This window comes from Danio rerio, chromosome 10, assembly GCF_049306965.1.
Source record: "Danio rerio strain Tuebingen ecotype United States chromosome 10, GRCz12tu, whole genome shotgun sequence".
NCBI classification, from domain to species: Eukaryota; Metazoa; Chordata; class Actinopteri; order Cypriniformes; family Danionidae; genus Danio; species Danio rerio.
In genome coordinates, this window is record NC_133185.1 from 30,696,182 (window position 1) to 30,717,166 (window position 20,985).

Below are 20,985 nucleotides of genomic sequence, written 5' to 3' on the forward strand. Positions count from 1 at the left end.
TTCAAAATTACGTTTAAGATCTGATTTCTTTAAAAATAAGTAATCTTCACTGCCTGTTAGATTTCCGATATGAAGTGGGTCTCAGATTGGACAAGAAGCACTGAACTAAATTCCATTTCCCCTCACTATCTCTTTAAAATAGGGCAGTTGATCTTATACCAGGATTTTCAATGGAATTTCTGCGCTAGCTTGTTGCTATTGACAGCATTAGTGGTTACAGCGGTCTTTCATCTCGTTTTACACTTGAACAACTAAATGAATGCTTAAGTCTATTTAACTGAATGCATTCTAATTACATTACAACATCGATGCTGTAAAAACAACCTTGTGAAATTCAAAATAGTCACATTTAGCTTTCACCAAAAGTTTATCATTGGCTTTAAAACTCTAGCTGTGCATAGAGCATATTTCCAATGAGATTGGGTTTGTTGTTAAAAACTTTAGGAAGTTTTATTATTCATAAAAAGAGACATTTAAAATGTGTTGTATAACTCCTTGCTGTTGTATATACAGTAGATACCAAAAGTAAATATAATTTTTTTAGCCATCATTTACCGAATCTAAAGCACACTGTTATTTCCCCTTGAGCCCATTTTTTGGAAAAAGAAAAAAATCTATAGGTACAAAATTGTTAGTTGGGGATAATAATTAAAGAATTACTGTCACATTACAATGAATAATTGTTAAGTAATAATTGGTAACACTTGATAGGTTATGAATCATTGATATCTTAAGAAATAAGTTATGAACTGGGACATAAATGCCCTCAAAACCACCCATTATCATTACACATTACAAGCTAACCACCAGGTGAAGGTAGTCATTTCTTTTTTCTCCAAGTAAGAAAAAATGAAAGACTATAATAACTTTCACTGACAGCAAGAAGCAGAACAACTGGGTTTGAAAAGGTCTAAAGCCCGATGATGAAAAAGACCACAGTCACTTCAGTATGTTTTATGACTCGTTTGTTCTCGTAAAATCTTCTAATCATAGCAATCATCTCCATGTGCAGGGGTTGGGATGCTTCGATGAAATCTTTTGTGCGCTGATTGACAACATTTTCCTCCTTTCTGGTACTTGAAATACAGTCTGTTCCTCCATAGCCAATCTGTCAGAACTGCTACAGGGTTAAAAATAACACAAATTATCCTGTTTTATCCCCCAGACAGTGTTATTATTAGCTAAAAAAATGCTACATTTAATAATTCATAGAGACTATAAAAACAGAGGGAAAAAATAGATAGATAGATAGATAGATAGATAGATAGATAGATAGATAGATAGATAGATAGATAGATAGATAGATAGAGATAGATAGATAGATAGATAGATAGATAGATAGATAGATAGATAGATAGATAGATAGATAGATAGATAGATAGATAGATAGATAGATAGATAGATAGATAGGTGGACGGACGGACAGAGGGATAGACAGACAGACAGACGGAAAGACAGAATAAATGATAGTACAAAAAGATTAAAATCCTAAATAACAGTTCATTATATTAAACTGACTATGAAAATCTCCAATAAAACAATCATTTTTATGATCATGGATTCCCACATTGCAGCAGGAATGCAGTAAAATGGTGTTTCTTCAGTTCTCTTGCCACTGGCACAGCAGATGCACTTTTGACTTTCTTTATTGGAGTTCATCTCTCTGTACTGAAGCCGTCTAATGAAGGAGCTCCTGAAGCCTGCAGGCGAAGCACTCGTCACCTCACTCTCAATACAAATCACCACTCAACCACAGAAACACAGCCACCATTACTTTACTGTATGTCAGATATATGACTGGCATCAAAGACATGCCAACACACCGATATCAGAGACACAATCTTCTTACACAGGAGTCTGTCAGCTTTATGATCCACTTCACAGACCACTTACCACCAAGTTAATAATGGGGTCTTTGCGGTGCTACTCATTAATGCTGATTTAAAAATATATTACAGTCAAGTGTTTTTGTTTTACAATGGAGAGTTTTTTTAGTTTGTTTTTAGTGATAACAAATAAATCATTTTAATATGAACAACAATTATATTTTAGTATTTTTATGACATTGATTCATTTATTTCATATGTTGATCTATTCATTTATTGATTCACTCTTTCATACATTGACCAGCCAATGTCAGACCTGGGGAATGTTTTTTTTAGTATGATTATTTTTTATCAAACATTTTAGATTTTGAACTACACTTACCGGGTTTACTAGGTACATCTTACTAGTGCCGTGTTGGAACCCCTTTTGCCTTCAGAGCTGCCTTAATCCTTTATGACAGAGATTTGCAGCATATTGATATGATAGCACTACGCAGTTGCTTCAGATTTGTCGGCTGCACACCCATGATGCAAATCTCTCGTTCCACCACTTCGCAAAGGTGCTCTATTGGATTGAGACCTGGTGACTGTGGAGGCCATTTGAGTACAGTGAATTGTACTCAACAAGAAACCAATCTGAGATGATTCACGCTTTATGACATAGCGCATTATCCTGCTGAAGATAGCCATCAGAAGATGAATACACTGTGGTCATAAAGGAATGGACACCACCTGGAGTGGATCCAGCCATATTTTCAGGATTTTTTTTTTCCCGCAGCAGTCAGAACAATGGACAGAATCCTTCTTTGGTTGATGAATAAGGAGATTGATAAAAGTAATGAGTCACACTGGATCCGAGTTTTCATTAGATCTAATAGTAGGTCTCGTACCTTGGACCAGAATAATGCAATTTGGGGACATTCCCAGAACATATGAATATAAATACCCTGTGCAGAGTTGTTACATAAGTGACAAAAAGGGTCTGATTATGGGGAATGTTTTGATGTTTTTACAAAAAACAGTATGGAAACAGTCATTTTTTGGATTTCCATTGCAAATGGATTGTCACATGTATGAAATCATCCGAATCTGATTTGGTTCTGGACTCTAACTCTTGTTTTGTGTGGTTACTTGAGCAAGTTTCCCTTCAGTCAACTTTCCAAACACGAGAAATCATGTTCGCTCTGCAGAATCGTCCCCGTGAAAGAGCACACATGCGTTGAGAATAATAAAACACATATGTGAACCTGCAAGTTCAGCCACATTACGCAAGACTCATGTATCTATGGCAGATGTGTAAGAAATGGCTTTTTGCTATTGTCCTTATAAGTTGTTGTTGGCTTGATAAAGGCTAAATCAGGTTCAATCATATTTACAGAAAGAGCTGTTAAAGAGAAGTGCTGAAAGCGGCTGAGCTCAGGTTTCACTAGAATGGCTAATATTAATAAAAACAAAGGCAGAAACAGTGTGGGGCAATATGAATTTAAAGAGACATCTAATGACGATAAATAATGTTGATTCCATTACTTAATCGTATGTCGTACATTATTGTCCACAACTACATCAGCAACCACATCACATCACATCACATCACATCACACAACACAAATACAATCAATACCATCACATGAATCACAATTAACCCTATTCTACTTTTGACACATTTTTCTTTACTTGAGATTGCCTAAAAAGTCTTACATGCCTAAAATTTTATATTTAAGAAATGGGAACAATCTTCAATGATGACACGCGCTTTCTGTTTCATTCTCATTAAATCAATTTCATACATTTTTACAGTGCTAGGGTAGGCAGTTGCTTGCAAAAGCAACTTGCAAGACTTGACAAGTTCATCCTCCCAATGTGTTTTTAGTAAGGTCTGGCTTCAGGTTGTCTACATTAAGAGGTAAAAGCTTTACGCCTTACAAACAGCCATCCATGTGTCTTTGTATAAAGGCATTCATGCATGCTGCTACATAATCCATATGTTAACAGTGCCAGTTTTTGCATTCACTATATTTGCATTTCCCAAAAGAACAGCAAATCATCATCATTTTTAATTAGTGTGTGTGTGTATGTGTGGAAACTGAGAATTAATCACCTGGTTGGTTACGTCTATTATCAAAGGTTCATCATTAACTTTATATTTAATAAGTCCACAATGACAATGACTGATGATGTTGAAGCATACATTTCACCAGGATAATCGACTATACTGTTTTATGAATCGCAATAAATATTAAACAGCACAGATTAAAAATCAAAGGCTGCAATATTTGTTGATATACAATAGTCACAAGAAGAGTTATAAGCAGAAATTGATTTATTTTTTTGCTACATTGAGACTTTGAAATTTATACAAAAAAGTATTGTCATGAAAGATGTAATTCTAAAAACATTTTTTTTTGAAAATGTCCATAAAAATGAACTTAGAAACCAGAAATAAATGGACAGTTATTGGACATAATTTAAAACAAACACAACAGCCAAAGCTTTGCTCAGCCTTAAAGATATATTAAAAATGCATTCATGTCTCTGAACGCAAGCACCACAAAATATCACGACAAGCTCAGTGACAAGGCTTATACACTATATATATTCAGAGAAACAATATAAACAGCTTAAAAACAAACAAAACCCACCAATGTCTTTTTTTAACCACCATCATTTCAAGTACCCCTTATCAGAACTGAAGTGGGGTGTTTATGCCACACAAATCCAAGATATTACTGCACATTGGTTTTTTTAATGTGTAAACATTCGATGCGGATTGTGTATTTTCAGGACAAAAACACACTCTTCTACAACACTGTCATTCACCTAAACTGGATCTCAGGGTCTCCATTCATCTCACTGTGTGGGTTTGGTGGGATGTCTGACCAGTCTTGCTCTTCGTCTTGATCCTGTGGTTTAATCCACACACGCATACATACACACACACGCACAGGCACACACACACTTTAGGTACTAGTGCTTAGTCTTTATAGGTACTAAAGTACGTAGACACTGGAACCTATTAAAAATATATTAGTAATAATTTTTTAGATACGCGTACTTAATTTAGTAAACTAACTATTTTATAGATACTTGGAACAAATAAACATTCTGATGAGTTACTACATAAGATAAGAAAGCACTTTAGGCCAGAAAGGTAAAAACGTTTACTATTTATAAATACTACTATGTACTGAATTAGTCTTAGACCAAACAAATTACTAGCTAATAAAAAGCCCTAGTAATGAATATATAATAGTGTGTCATTCATAAAAACTACAACTGATTTACAATGTATAAGCATGTAATAAATAAAATGTCTTAGATAATGATTATGTATTAGTATCTATTAAACTATCTAGTAAGTACCAACCTTATCAGTTAAGTATTAGTGTATCATAAGTCATAATAAATAGGTACTAAATAATGAATTAATATAAGTATCTATATAATACGATCTAGTGAATTTTATTTTCAAAAAAATACATATCTTAAAGGGGCTAATAATTTTGTACTTAAAATGGTGCTTACAAAATGTAAAACTGATTTTATTCTAGCCAAAATAAAACAAATAAGACTTTCTCCAGAAGAAAAAAAATGTTATCAGACATACTGTGACCAGTCCTACACCACCCAACCCGCTCCAAGCTGGGATCAAACCAGTGACTCAAGTCGGTTGCTAAAGGCTAAAGAACACAGCTCTAGCTTCTGTCACAAGAGCACCTTTTTAGGTTCAGAGAAACGAGGTTTACTTTTGTAGTAGTCACAATTGGAATACATTCTAATCAAACTGACAGATGGTCAGATTGCTCAATTGAAAGATTGACATATCAGTCAGTGGTTCCAAAAATCCAAAGGTCAGGACCCTCTGAGTGGGGGTTATTTCCAGAAATCTTATACATGTTATTTAACTATTAGAATTAGTTACCATATTTTATCCATAACCTACAGAAGATAAAAAGTAATGTGACTTAACCAAAGCATGTCATTGGGTACACTAAGGTCTTCTCTTTACAACAAAAGAAATTAATGTAGGTCTTAAAGAAGCAGTGGCAGGGAAATAAACAGAAATATTGTTTATGTTATTATGGCAATATGATACTTCCCTGCCACTGTTTCTTTAAGACCAACATTATTATGATTTTGTTTGTTGGAAAGAGAAGACCTTAGTGTAGCCAATGATGTGCTTTGGTTAAGTCACATGACATGTTGTGTTTTTCTGTAGCGTGATTTCTGACAGACTGGCGTTTATTGTGAGTTGTTGCTGAATGCAAATGTAAACATTAATAAAAGCAAAGAATCTAATTATGTCAGATGCACAAAAAAATCTAAGACTTCACCTCCAGTAAGTTATGAGGACATATTCACAACTTATTTTTTTGTAAATCGATCAAATGTACTATATGTGTTGCCAAATGGCAACACTGTGCAATAGTGGAACATGCAATATTGCAATGGGTTAGCTAGGTCAGCTTTGAAATTTTAAATTGTAAAAATACCAATATGAAAGCTAGTAATATAATGTTGATTAGTCACAGTTACTGTTAATGGCATTTGCATTATGGATAAAATCTAGTTTTAAGGGCAAAACTACTTTTGAATAGATATGAATACAGGGAACAGTGTATTAGCAAGCGCCACCATGTTCTACAGTAAGTGAATAAAGGAAAAGGACAAAACTGGCTCTTCCAGCTTTCTTAATTGGATCTATTGTTGGATGTTGTTGCTATATGGCAACATATCATATAGTACCTTAAAAAAAGAACATTTTCCAAATTTATTTGTACAGCACTTAAAGTTAAGCCATTAAAAAAAAAAGAAAAACACAATTTTTTTTAATAGATTTGTCATAATGCGTGCAGTAGAGGGTTAAACGAATGAATAATTACTTAAATGACTGTTGCACTTTTTGTGATGTTAATATGCTCATGTTGTTATAGTTCCTTTTGGTGTGTGTACACTCTTGTGTGCAAAGTTTGTATGTTTATAACCACCTCCAAGGATAGTGGAAATCGCGAGTCACTGGAATTGTTATTTTGGGGGCCGCGGGTTGAAACATTTGGGAACCCCTGATATAAGTCAATGACAAATAAGTTATTTGTTACTAACAACAACACTATAGTAATAGTCAATGAATTAAATGAACTACTAAAATAAACTAAGTACTAACATCTAATGAATAAGTACAAACATCTTTTAAAAATGTACTAATATTCAGTATCTAACAAGTACTAGCTAATAATAAATATGCAAGTATTTAGTAAATATGTACAAGTATCTAAATAAAAACTGCCAGTGTCAATTTCACAGGCATAAATGTCAAATGAATAAACTAGTATTGAATAAATAACAACTAGTAACTTATGAATAATTAATAGTATATTTTACACATGTGCTAGTACCTAAAGCATTTAGCAATAGTACCTAAAGCAGGGGTCACCAACCCTGTTCCTGGAGAGCTACCTTCCTGCAGAACTCAGTCCCAACCCTGATCAAACACACCTGAACCAATTAATAGTACCTAAAGCAGCACTTGATAATTACAAACAGGTGTGTTTGGTCAGGGTTACAACTGAAATGTGCAGGAAGGTAGCTCTCCAGGAACAGGGTTGATGACCCGTGACCTAAAGAATAAGTACTAGTTGCTAATAAAAATGCTTTACCAACACTTACCTTGTAGTTGTCTGATGGCAGCTCGTTTTCGAGAACGTCCATCTGAGAAGAAAATAATAATCAATTAAAACTTTAATATCTGATTCTTCCTCATATCAATACGAGTTATGAAGCCACAAACCCTTGATGATTCTGGTGATTCTCTCTGTTTCTGATTCAAATAGTTCTGGATTGTCCTTCAAAGATACAATCTTTGAGAAATCAGGTCCTAAAATATGACAAAAAATGCTAGTCAGTAAAATTTGCTGAAAAACAAAAAAACAAAACAAAAAAACAAAACAAAACAATTGCTAGCTTGTCAACATTAGCTATGAAAGTTATATAAAAAGCTGTTAAAGGATTAAAAAAATGACTAACATCTTTTAACAGGTTGTTAACATGAGTAACACTATTCCACCATAAATGAATGTGATGCTAGCATGTATTAGCATGTATCTCAAATATATTTTAGCATGGTTTAACAGGTTGCTAGTATGTTTAAACACTACATCAGCATTAATTTCTAGCATATTGCAATGAGCTGTAGATAGAAATATGTTAACAAATATGCTGTTAACCAGCCGAATCTTGTGAGGAAACGTGTCTATTTTACGTTTTGTAAGTTTAGTGGCTGATTCAAGTTAAATTGTATGATAATGTACGATTTTAAAAAGTAGGCGTGACACCAAAGCCCACCCCTAAACCCACCAATCATTGGGGGATAAGCAAATCATATGAAAATTATACAAATAAGATTGTAAGAATTCATATGAACTATCCACTAAATCGAAAATTTACAAACTGCAATGAGATCGCATTGTGTTAACATATTTTAAGCATGTTTATCATTTCATTATCAGTCCATTCTTATGTTTTAAACTCATCTTCAAGTGTTTTGCCTTCCCCTCTGTTTCTGTGTTCACTTCTTGTTTCTTTGTAATCACTGTTTATTCCTAACTGCTGTTGTTAGCAATTCAATAGCTCTACTCCCTTGTTATCTCATGTACAGTTAGCTCATGTCAGAACTCTTAGCTCCCCTTTGATTTTTTTCTTTTAAATATTTCTCACATGATGTTTAACAGAGCAAGAAAATTTACACAGTATGTCTGATAATATTTTTTCTTTCTGAGAAAGTCTAATTTGTTTCATTTCAGCTAGAATAAAATCAGTTTTTAATTTTTAAAAACCATTTTAAAGTCAAAACTATTACCCCTTTTAGGCTATATATTTTTCCATAGTCTACAGAACAAATATAATAACTTGCCTAATTACCTTAACCTGTCTAGTTAACCTGATTAACCTAGTTAAACACTTTAATGTCACTTAAGGCTGTATAGAAGTGTCTTGAAAAATATCTAGTAAAATATTATGTACTGTCATCATGGCGAAGCTAAAATAAATTAGTTATTAGAAATTAGTTATTAAAACTATTATGTTTAGAAATGTGTTAAAAAAATCTTCTCTGTTACACAAAAATTGGGGGGAAAAAAACAGGGGGGCTAATAATTCTGACTTCAACTTAATATATGCTCCTGTGTTTCAGCTGTTTTGTACAAGGCATTGTTTGCCGTCTATGCTCCTGTTATTTGTGTTTCATGTTTTGCTTTGTTTTGGATTATTAAACCTTTTTCAATACTGACTAATACAAATAAATTGAATATCAAATATGTGCAGTCACTTCTTACCTTCAATGATCTGCGGTTCTGGTTTAATTACTCTAGTAAAAGTAGTTTCCAATGGTGCACCTTTAAACACAAGATGAAAATTTGCTTTACTATAAACAATAAACCTTATCATATCCTCATTATGTGTACTGCATCTCACCATCGACAATCTGAGGCTTTTTCTTGATGACTCTGGTAAAGGTGGTGATCCCTGGTTCACCTTATTCAAAAACAGAAGTCAATGAAGCAAACAACTGAGCATGACTGAACTCACATTATATCGACATCTGATTTATTAGGTCTTACTTTCAACAACCCGAGGCTCTGGTTTTAATACTCTGGTTATAGTTGTGATCCCTGGTCCACCTTTAAGAAACAAGGAGACATGAGAACAATGGATGATCAAACCTTTGGGCATAAACCATAAAACCAGACCTGAGCCAAGTCGGTGAGTAATAGTCAATCATGAAGACCTTAATCCCAGTTTAACTGTACAGCTTAAAACCGTAGCTAAATCATAAGTGTAGTCTTGCCAAAAATGAATCAAAACCATGAGGTAGGAACTTTAATCAAAAACATCTGGAGGCAAGCCATGTGAAAACCAACGGGGCTTCATTCTATTACGTAACGAGAGATTGTAATGCATGGGCAAAAAATAAGACAGACAAACAAACATTAAACATTACTAAACAAGGATGAATCACCGACTTCACAGCTGCTCTCGATAAAAACGTCAAGCTCTTTAGGAAGCTACAAAAGACTTTTGCAGATCCCAAGCCTTTCAAAATCATAAATCAAATTAATGTTTGGATCAATGGTATTATTAAAAAAACAATATGGGAAAGAACATGATCATTGCATATGCCAAGGATAATGGGCAAAAAGAGCATTTGGCAAGAGAGAAAGATATATGTAGAAAAAAAATGTAACGTTAAATTTAAAGTCTTTATTTCAAGTTAGTTAAGCTAAATTTAAAGTTAATGAAAAATAAAAATAAATATTACATTAAACAAAAAGGAAAACAAAAATGAATACTGAATTATTATCATGGCACTTATTTAAAAAAAAAAACAAAATCAACCCAGACTAATTCTAAAAATATAGCCCTATATACATTTCTGGAGAACACCAAATACATCCCAGAAGGTACTTATTTGTAGTTTTTGTATTCGCGAATCCACCAGAGGCCGCTGTGTATGCTTTTTCAGATCTCAAATTTCTCTCACGACTGCCATTCACGCCTGCTGTTCTCACATTAATCCACCAGAGGCCGGCGTTGACTGACTGATCGACTGACTCATCCTACTCCTTCCCTAAATCCAACCAATAGTTTTTTTCAAAAGATTAACCTGCCCACCCACTTCCCCTAATCCAACTGACAAATTTGAAAAGCAATCAGGAAAAAAAGCCCTCGCCTGATTTTTATCATGTTTCCAGATTTTATCAGCTTGTTATCCTCTTATTCACTTGTTTATTTTATTTTTGGCTTCTGTTTTTGTCTTACCCGCTTTCTGAAACCGCTCTCCACCAAACTTGAACCCTGTCATCATGGTCAACTTCTCTCTGTGTCTCAAGTCCACCGACATACATGGTGAGTTACTGGACAAACTGATAACAGCGGGAAAGCAACCCATATGGAGGTAAGTGGTCAGCTGGTGAGCACAAAAGGAACGGCGTCATACTGCCCTGTAGCGTTCGTTTTAAAGATGAAATGCAGCCATATGTACTTCTGGCTACATAATTTGTGATCTCCAAAAATGTATATAAGGCTACGTTTTCAGAATGAACCTGGGTTGCAATCAATGACAGCACTGAAAAAAAATAAAATAAAAAATAAACAAACATAAACATTTTTTAAAGACAAAAACAAAAAAATCTAAAATAACTAAAATAGTTATTTATTAATAAAAATGGAAAATAATCAAATAAAAAGACTGCGCAAAACATATGCTGGATAAGTTTGCGGTTCATTCCGCTGCGGCTATTTACTATTAAAATATTAACCACAGCTCAATCAACATTGTTTTAGACCAACCTCCCTGAGCGATGGCATCTGTTATTTGCTTGATGTCTTCCTCTTGCAGGATGTGTACTTCACCATTCTGAAACCTCTGCACATTGCTTATATCTATAATATATAAAGGCATGAGATTTGACATTTAAGAACTGTCTAAAAAGCCATGCACTTTGGTTATAATCACAGAAACTGTCTAAACAACAAAATAAAGTAAAAAACTGTGGTCCATGGTTTTAATAATATGCTAGTAAAGGTCTATTGGTACTTTGAGAATCAAGAAACATACACAGAAAAACCAAATGAATACCTCTGGCTCCTGACCATATATCACAGTCTTCTGAATCTAAAATTAGCAGCCATTAATGCACAGACCAATCATTTTGCTTCATAATGCATTGTAAGGAGTTGTTGGAATACATTTTTTGCTTATATATGTTTTTTTAGACTCTCAGTATGCTGGTAGTTGTTGACTTGCTTTATGAATTACCAAGGACCACAGTTTCACCTAAAAATCTTTACAATTCTAATACAGGGGTGCTCAACTCTGTCCCTGGAGATCTATCTACCTTCCTGCAGATTTCAGTTGCATTAAACACACCTGCCAGTAATTATCAAGTCCTAATTAATTGATTCAGGTGTGTTTGATCAGGTTTGGAGCTGAAAGCTACGGTCACACTGGACTTTTCTCCCCATGAACTTCCATTCATATGCTCACAAAATGCGTCAGACTGGAAATGCAAGCTCTTGCAACAAGTTTCACAGTTCGATGAGGTGCAGAGTTCAAGCTTGGTGAACTCTGACCTACGTACTCGAATCATGTAACTGCATAAGACCAATTGAAGATCAAAACATGACCTTTGTACAGAAATTAAAAATAAAGACCAATCGCTTGTTTTTTTGAATGTTTAATCAACTTGTTTAATCCCTCACCTTTTCACATCGCCATACCACAGAATTTCCTTTGCTTAAACTTGAGTGTGACGGCGGCAGAACTCTGTAGGAAGGTACAGTAGATCTTCAGGAACAGTTGAACTCTGTTGAGCACCCCTGTTCTATTCAATACAAAAGTATAGCCCTTGTATGGCCTGGGGATAAGTAAATGAGATTTAAGTTTTCATTTTTGGTGTGAACCCTCACTTTAACAACCTGGTCACGTAGAAATGTTGAACTACACATCCATATCAAGCTTAAAATTAAATTACCATCACCCACGATTCCCTTGATTTCTCCGCCAGCATCAATTTCACCATCAGATGAGGCACTGTGAGCTAAACAAAAAAAAGAGGGAATGAAAACAAAAAGATAAAAATGTTATAAGATAACAGGGGTTTGTTATTATAAAATTAATCATTGGAAGCTTGGACATACATTCAATAAGCCTGGTGACCTTTGTAACAGATGGCTTTCCTTCAACAACTCTTGTAACTTTGCTTAGACTTGGATCTCCAACAACTCGTGTAACTTTGGTGAAACTTGGATCTCCTTCAACAACTCGTGTAACTTTGGTGAAACTTGGTTCTCCTTCAACAACTCTTGTAACTTTGGTAAGACTTGGATCATCTTCAACAACTCGTGTAACTTTGGTGAATCTGGGATCTCCTTCAACAACTCTTGTAACTTTGGTAAGACTTTGATCTCCAACGACTCTTGTTACTTTTGTAAAACTGGGATCTCCTTCAATGACTCGTGTAACTTTGGTAATTCCTGGCTGTCCTTCAACAACTCGTGTAACTTTGGTAACACTAGGATCTCCTTCAATGACTCGTGTAACTTTGGTAACTCCTGGCTGTCCTTCAATGACTCTCGTAACTTTGATTGGTTCTCCAATCACAGTCCTTTCAACTGTAGTCCCAGGACCTGTAGAAAAGGTACAGATCTTGTTAGGTGTCATGACAAAATATACTAACCATGACATTTATGACGATCTTCAATCAACATTTATCCTTTCTGGCATAAAGGACTGTCTTTTTAGCTAATAACATATTGATTGAGTTAAAGTTAGCTTTGCTTCCAATTGTGGCAAATGTCCATTGGTCTCAAATCCAACTCCACATTATCCAGTTTCTCCACAGTGGTTTCAGTGATTTGAAGTAAGTGATCAAAGATGAGAATGGGACACAGTCATTAAAAGTCACTGGCGCTGTCAGAGCTGTTAATCAACACCGGTTTGGACTTTCTCAGCGGAGGTCACGTTTCGTGCTACTGCTAGGTTCATAAAACATAAATTGGTACATTCAGCCAAAGATGAGCTAAGTGTACTTGTGGACCAAGAGTTTTTGATTGTAAGTACTATTTTATGACTGAATTCAAGCCGATTAAGTGTATACATGAGACAATTGTAAAAGTCTGAATAACAAAAAAAAACCTAGACAAGTAGATAGCTGTGATAGAATTATTATACTTATTTCAAACGTAGTAATAATGAAAACCATAAATAAAAATCAAAATAGGCTCATTCTGAAAACGTAGCCCTATATATATTCCTGGAGATCGTGAATTATGTAGACAGAAGTACATATGACTGCATTAAATTTTTTTAACGAACAATACGGGGCGGTATCACGCTGTTCCTTTTCGCGCTTACCAGCTAACCGCGCTTTCCTTCATATGGACGGCTTTCCCGCTGTTACAAGTTTGTCCAGTTAGCTCACCATATACGTTGGTGGACTTGAGAGGCTGAGAGGAGATGACGACGGGGTTTGAGTCTAGTGAAAAGGGGTTTCAGAATGCAGGTTTAAACAAGTAAATAACACGGTGATAATGTGGTCAAACGTGGTAAATATCAGATGAGGGCTTGTTCTTTTTCTGAATTGCTTTTTAAATCTGTCTGTTGGGTTTAGGAAAGTGCGTGGGCAGGTCAATTAGTGCTTTTTAAAACACTATTGGTTGGGTTTAGGGAAGGGAGAGGTCGGTCAGTTAGTCAGTCAGTCAATCATTCATTCAGTCAAACAGTCAGTTGACAGTGGCCTCTGGTAGATTTACGTGAGAGCAACAGGCACGAATGGCACTCCCGAAAGAAATTTGAGATCTCAAAAAGCATACAGCCGCAGGTGGATTTGCGAAAAAAACAATAACAAACGTAGCTCGTGGGACATATTTGACGTTCTCCAGGAATGTATATAGAGTTACGTTTTCAGCCTAGGTTTATAAAAACAGTTTTTGTAATTAGCATACAAGTATGATTAAAGCATATTTAAAGTTAAGAAAAATTATGATTTTATAAATTTTGGGTTGATTATATTTACATATTTTTGACGCCTTTAATGCTTACACTGAATTAAATAATATTAATTAGATTAATATAGTTTACATTTTTTATGGGTTAATATTTCTGCATCCAAAAATTTTAAAGGAACAGTATTTTATTTTAAAAAGAGATGCACACACACATGGAATATTTATAATTGAAAACATTTAATAAGTAATTAATCCACTTTCATAGTGTAAATGTTTAATTTGAGGAAACAGTAATATGTAATATGTGGCTCCCAGTGCGTCATTTCAATGTACTGAACTTAGATTTAGATTTGCATTCTGTGGTACATTTAAATATGGCCATAAAAACTCTGACTTTTATTATTTAAAACATTAAAAGAGGCACATCCAAAATATTTTAAACTGGTGCCTCATCAAGCAAACAGAAATATTCCAGCAAAAATCACAAAAAAAGATCTGCATATTGTTAATTTTTATTTTTATAGAAAATATTAAAACTAGCAATGTTTGAGTCAAAGACCTCCATCAGGTTTTTTGTATTAGTCCCATCTGTATATAATTTTCAGTATGAATAACAGTGCCATTAAAAGGTCTTTCATGGAAAAACTATGTCCACCATTTATTTACTAATAAATAATAATCCTGCTATGGAAATGGATCTCCTATAGCACTAAAGAAAAGAAAACTAAGAAAACTTTAAGCATGTGCAAATCAAACAAAATAAAATAATTAAAAAATAATATATTGTAAATACTGTTGCAGTGTGCCAATTTTTGTTATCTCCTACTGCTTGGATATATCTTGGAAATTAGAAATTAAACCAGTATTCAGATGATTTAGAGACTTGTGACTGTAAAGTTACATACGTAATAAGTTTTGACTTACTGTATAACTGAAAATAGTAAAATTCTGGATCGTTTACTTTTTTTCAATAAGAAATGTAGGTTTGAAATCCACTGCTGAGTTGTAACTCTCAATCTCAAATCCTGCTATTACCAAAGCTTTAATGAGTTTTCACTTTCACAAAGTACAAATCTTTAGCCAAGTTTCCAAAAACATCAATTTACAAAAATGTACTTTTCATTTAATGGTGCTAAACTTTCTTCTACAGGTAGATCTCCTGCCATGGTCTGAGGCAAAATCCTCTAATGGCTCTTTATCTTTCTATCTGTCCAGCAGCTGCTAGAGAAGATGCCAGTGTTTGGTGCCAGTCAACATAACCACATATGCCTGCTCTCCTCTGGGGCTCCATCATGAAGAGTTTTACTCAGAACTGCAGCTGAGGCAAAGTTCAGGCTTTTTTGTTATATTGGATAATGATTTAGTAAATACATAATTGTACAAATAACTCAAAGTGCTTCTAGGAATAACTTAACGGGAGAGAAAACCCTGAGGAACTCAGTATTGTAATTAAACTCACCAATTGCTTATTATTTAGAAAGTAATTGGCATTATAAGGTCTTAAATTAAATTGAATTAAATTATTACATAAAACATTGTGCAATAACTTGCTTAATAAATAAATTAAATGCTTATGGATAAAGAAACAGAGGTGAAACAGTTGTCATTCAAAGGTATGAATTGAAATAAAATAAAATAGAATAGTCAGTGGTTATTCGGAGGTGAATAACAAATAAAATAAAATAAAATAAACAGTAGTTATTCGGAGGTGAATAAAAAAAAGAAAATATATAAATAAAATAAAACAAACAGTTATTCGAAGTTAAAATGAAATTAAAATGAAATTAAATAAAGGGCTGCATGGTGGCGCAGTGGGTAGCACATTTGCCTCACAGGAAGAAGGTCGCTGGTTCGAGTCTTGGCTAGGTCAGTTGCCATTTCTGTGTGGAGTTTGCATGTTCTCCCCGTGTTGGTGTGGGTTTCCTCCGGGTGCTCCGGTTTCCCCCACAAGTCCAAAAACATGTGGTACAGGTGAATCGGGTAGGCTCAATTGTCTGTAGTGTATGTGAGTGAATGAGTGTGTATGGATGTTTCCCAGTGATGGGTTGTAGCTGGAAGGGCATCCGCTGCGTAAAACATGTGTTGGATAAGTTGGCGATTCATTCAGCTGTGGCAACCCCAGATTAATAAAAGGACTCAGCCGAAAAGAAAATGAAAATAAAGTATACAGTGGTTATACGGAGGTAAAATTAAATTAAATTAAATTAAAAAGTGTTTTTTCAAAGGTGACTAAAAATAATAATAATAAAAAAATACATTAATATAATAATGTATTACCTCTCTCAATGACATGAGTAGTTATAGTCCTCTCTGCAAGACAAGAAAACAACAGTTATTATAAAAAATAAATAAATAAATAAAAAATAAATAAAAAATAAACAAATAAATAAATAAATAAATAAATAAATAAATAAACAAATAAATAAATAAATAAATAAATAAATGAATAAATGAATAAATGAATAAATAAATAAAGCATATCAAATTAATTCCAGATGCTGTTGCTGATGATGTTAGGTTAAGTGTAACTTAAAGACAAAAATGAAAGAAGAATAAAACTAAACTTACTGATAAATGTAAGTGGAATGTCTCGATAGGTGTATCCAGATACAAACTACACACACACACATACAAACACACACACAAAAAAAGATAAAATGCTATGTGTTTGTTTGGTGACCATGATGGATCTGTTATATAATGTGAGTCAGTGTTCAGATATGATGTGTGTTCTGCTGTACCTTCAGCTGCATGTATTTGATGAGTCTCTTCAGCAGAATCAATATGTCTTCACGGCCAACTGGCAGATCTGTGAAATGCAGTAAAATTTTCTATTAAGCTCAAGGGACTGTGTCTTATGTCTCAGGAATTGTATGGTTATATAACTGTGGAAAATCCAGGTATTACTACGATAAACTTGATCTACGCAACTGATTTTGACTTTGTGCATCTAAATATATATTTATATATGTATGTGCATCTAAACACAAATTCCTTGCATAACTTTACCTTGAGGATATAATAAGGTTTTCACAACATGGACTACTCCATTGGATGCCATAAGATCAAAATCTGGAACATCCACTGAATTTACATGGATGGAGCTGTTAACCTAAGTGTAAAATAAAAACAAAAAACATATAATATATATAGTTTATGCATTTCAACATTTAAAATATGAATAAAAAATAAAACAAACATAGATGTGATGATCTTATAAAACACTTCAGTACATACAGACAAGTAAAACAGCTAAACATTTCATTAAAGAGATTAGCTAACCCAAAACAACAAATCTGTCGTCATTTATCACTTATTATTTTAACTTATATCAAACTTAATTTAAGAAATTCCTTCTTCTGCTGTATTTTACAGAATTTTCTCTTACTATATAAAAAAATGGCGATCAAAAATAGGTTGTTTTCAATCACATAGTTCTGGTGATGCGCAAAATTCAGATAGAGGGCAGAAAGCAAAAAACTGAATGGAAGACAGAGAGGAAAGTTCGTATTTTTGCGATATTTCAAAGGAGACATAAATAGAAAATAACCACATATCATTCAGCCAGTTTCTTGAACTTTCCCCCTTTTATAAGCAAAAGTTTTAGGAATCCTATTAAAACTGTTTGGCATTTCTTATACTGGCCGATTTATACAATTGTAAACAACATAAAACAGAAATATTTTGATGTTCTGATAGTAATTCCTATGTAAAAGAATCACTTCCTGTCCTCAATCTGAGTCTTGCGTGTCATCAGTGACGGCATATAAAAACAACCTATTCAGTAAACTTTAAGTTAACGGTCTCTTAAAGTTTTGGCTCTTAGAATTTACACCTAGAAGTAAAAACACAATATGCGTTAAAATAACAGTAACAGAACCATGTTGCATATTTTGAGATTTTATAAGGGCTGCATTGGAAAGCTCTAAGATGCTGCCATCAGAAGCAGCATTGCAAGGTTGGAAAGCATGAAGGCACATCTGAATTCAAATTCTGCTTCACTTCCTTTCTCTGGAGGTACCTTCTTTTTATCAAATTTCAAAGGCAGCATAGACGTGTGATTTGCCTTCAATATGCCGCAATCCTGAGCATTCTATAGCCGCTTTTCCACTATCGTGCTGAATCGTTCTTTAAACAGAACTGTTCCATTCCGTGCCAAACCGGGCCAGACAGCACGGATACGGTTTCATTTTCCACTGTCGTGCTGCGACAAAGCTCTTTAAAACATTACACAAAACGCATCAGTAGTTGCCTTGGTAACGCAATGTAAACGGCTCCCTTTGTTCAATTAAAGTTAAATAAGAGCCGAAACAAGTATTTTTTTTTTTCATAAAAGCAAAAGCAACCATGCGACTAAACACTGTTATGCCGCTCTATCAAATAGGGGTGCTAAATATAGGTACATGTGCACCCTTATTTATTTATATGTTGCGCAGCTTTGGCTAAATTTTATTTGGAGGGAAAATTACCAAAATGTAACGTGATGATTGAAAATAATTAGAGGGGAAATAAATATTTAAAATCTCTGAACATAACAGAAAAATAAAGAATGATAAGACAACAATAATAGTGCATTTGCATATAGTGGCAGAAATATAATTTTGGACAGGCCTTGTCAAAGTTGAGCGGGCACTTTCACTAATAAAAACACAGCACATTAATTATTTCATTTTTAACAATCAATTAAATTACACTGCGTTTTTATATCAAAAGTTGATAATGATATAAAATATACTACATTATGATGTTAAAATGAAACCAATTAAGCAATGGCTGTTGTTTGTTTTACAATTCAAACATTAAATAACGAATGCAGCAAGTGAAATAAAAAACGAATTTGAAACAACACATATAGCAGGATATAAAGCATATAAAGCACTATTATATTTAGCAAAATGCTGCTCTATTATTTTTTTATTTTGATAATTTTATTTTTATTATTATAATTATTTTGTGTTCATAATTAACTAACAAGCTGAAGGCGAATTATTGCTTGACGTTTTAGAAAATATTTGCGTAGCTATATTAAAGATCACCAAGAACAAAAACACAGAAACATGTTACATGCCTCATAAATGTCATATAACTTATGTATAACTGAATCATATAATTGCCTACAGCTGAAATGATGAAAATTGCTCATTTTATTTTTATAAAACATTTGTCAAAACGTATTGATATTTTTTGAGTAAAAGCAATACTGACATTTAAGAATCCATATTTATGTAATTCATTCATTGTTTTGACTTGTTTATTAGTGCATATGCTATAATATAAATCATTCAACAGTACCTTGGACAGTTACAGTGCCGCTCCGTAAAGCTTTCAAGCAAAGTCTTTTGGACGGCCGACATTACAACACGAACACGCCGTCCTTCAGGTGGTCTCGCCGGAATTAACAAGCTGTCCTGGCTTTGAATTAAAAAGTGCAATTATTTCCTCGTTGTTAAAAGAGTCTGCAAGTTCGTGTTCCATGGATATAGTGATGTTGTTGTGGAATTTGGACATCGACGATGCTGAGCGTGACTTTTTTCGCTTTATTCGATGCGCAGCAGGAAAAAAGTCAGCAGCGCAAATCGCTGGCATCTCTCTCCCGGATCAGAGCGAGTTTTGTGCTGTGAAATACAGCGCTGCGTGCAATAAACTCACATTCAGGCAGGCGAAGTAGGTCTGTATTCAAGTCAATAAAATAATAACTTTAATGAATAAAATATCGTCGTAAGAATGTGATGAGTTATTCACTTCTCTGCCAGAGACTGCTCTATGGTTTTAAAACCTTTTTCAAACTGTATTGTTTAGACCTGGATCATTATTTTATATTAAATGTACTGTAGTTTATTTAGGATGTCTGATGACTAGCGCGCTTCTGCTGAGCCAGCTGTGGTAGCTTAGCAACCGAGTCGCGACGTCAACACACAGAATCTGTCAGCACAGTTCAGCACGGTTGTCTAACCGTGCCGAGAATTCCGGGCCAAGAACGGTTTGTAATCGTGCCGCGCCGTTCCAGGCTCAGTGGAGAAACAACCGTAACCGTACCGAAGTGTTCTTAGAACGGTTTGGCACGATAGTGGAAAAGCAGCTTATTTCTGACAGTTAAAAGCTATTGAAAACAAATTACCAGCAATTTTCCGGAAAGGGATCATGTGTGAACAGGCTCTTTTTGAAAATACCAGTAAATTAGTTCCAGAAATTTTCCGGAAAGAGAAGTTGCAACAATATCGGTAATTTGCCAAAATGCTGCTCTGAACGCAGAAAGAAAATTGCAAAAACAAGTGTGCTTACGATTAGAACGAGCTGATGTGAGACGACTACTCCAGTCAATCAGAACATTCAGACGCTTTCACATCCACGCTGTTTCTGAAAATAATAGCCTTTAAATACTTTTCCAGACACATTTAGCTGCTAGATGTTAGTCAGATAAGGTTTCTATGTTCTTCCTTAATGCCAACAGTGGAAAAAATGATCGATAAACTGCTTATGATAAACTGCTGTTTGTTTACCTTCAAACTCTGCTTCAGTTGCTTGATGCGTGTGCACGTGAAGCAGCCGGTGAGCGCCAGCTTACGCATATATTATGTACCATCAACCATCAACAAAAGCCCGACCCCTTCTATGTTTACAAAATACGAATTCAGTACAAGCACAGCGGTTTAGAAAT

At 34.3% G+C, this 20,985-nt stretch overlaps 1 protein-coding gene across 10 annotated transcripts in view; it reads right to left on the reverse strand.

Annotated features, from left to right (window-relative positions):
* Nucleotides 1-4,131: 4,131 nt before the first annotated feature.
* The window catches only part of postna (periostin, osteoblast specific factor a), a 56,264-nt gene continuing 39,410 nt past the window's right edge, over nucleotides 4,132-20,985 (reverse strand). For all 10 annotated transcript variants that reach the window (XM_073914774.1, XM_002663548.7, XM_073914771.1 and 7 more), the window contains 13 exons: nucleotides 17,337-17,439; nucleotides 17,069-17,136; nucleotides 16,896-16,941; nucleotides 16,605-16,637; nucleotides 12,519-13,007; nucleotides 12,353-12,418; nucleotides 11,169-11,261; nucleotides 9,440-9,499; nucleotides 9,294-9,353; nucleotides 9,155-9,214; nucleotides 7,612-7,698; nucleotides 7,491-7,532; nucleotides 4,132-4,726 (listed from right to left, as the gene is read on the reverse strand). In XM_073914774.1, the coding sequence (XP_073770875.1) occupies nucleotides 4,674-4,726; nucleotides 7,491-7,532; nucleotides 7,612-7,698; nucleotides 9,155-9,214; nucleotides 9,294-9,353; nucleotides 9,440-9,499; nucleotides 11,169-11,261; nucleotides 12,353-12,418; nucleotides 12,519-13,007; nucleotides 16,605-16,637; nucleotides 16,896-16,941; nucleotides 17,069-17,136; nucleotides 17,337-17,439 (1,260 nt within the window). In that variant the 3' untranslated portion in view covers nucleotides 4,132-4,673. The remainder of the gene's footprint in view (nucleotides 4,727-7,490; nucleotides 7,533-7,611; nucleotides 7,699-9,154; nucleotides 9,215-9,293; nucleotides 9,354-9,439; nucleotides 9,500-11,168; nucleotides 11,262-12,352; nucleotides 12,419-12,518; nucleotides 13,008-16,604; nucleotides 16,638-16,895; nucleotides 16,942-17,068; nucleotides 17,137-17,336; nucleotides 17,440-20,985) is intronic.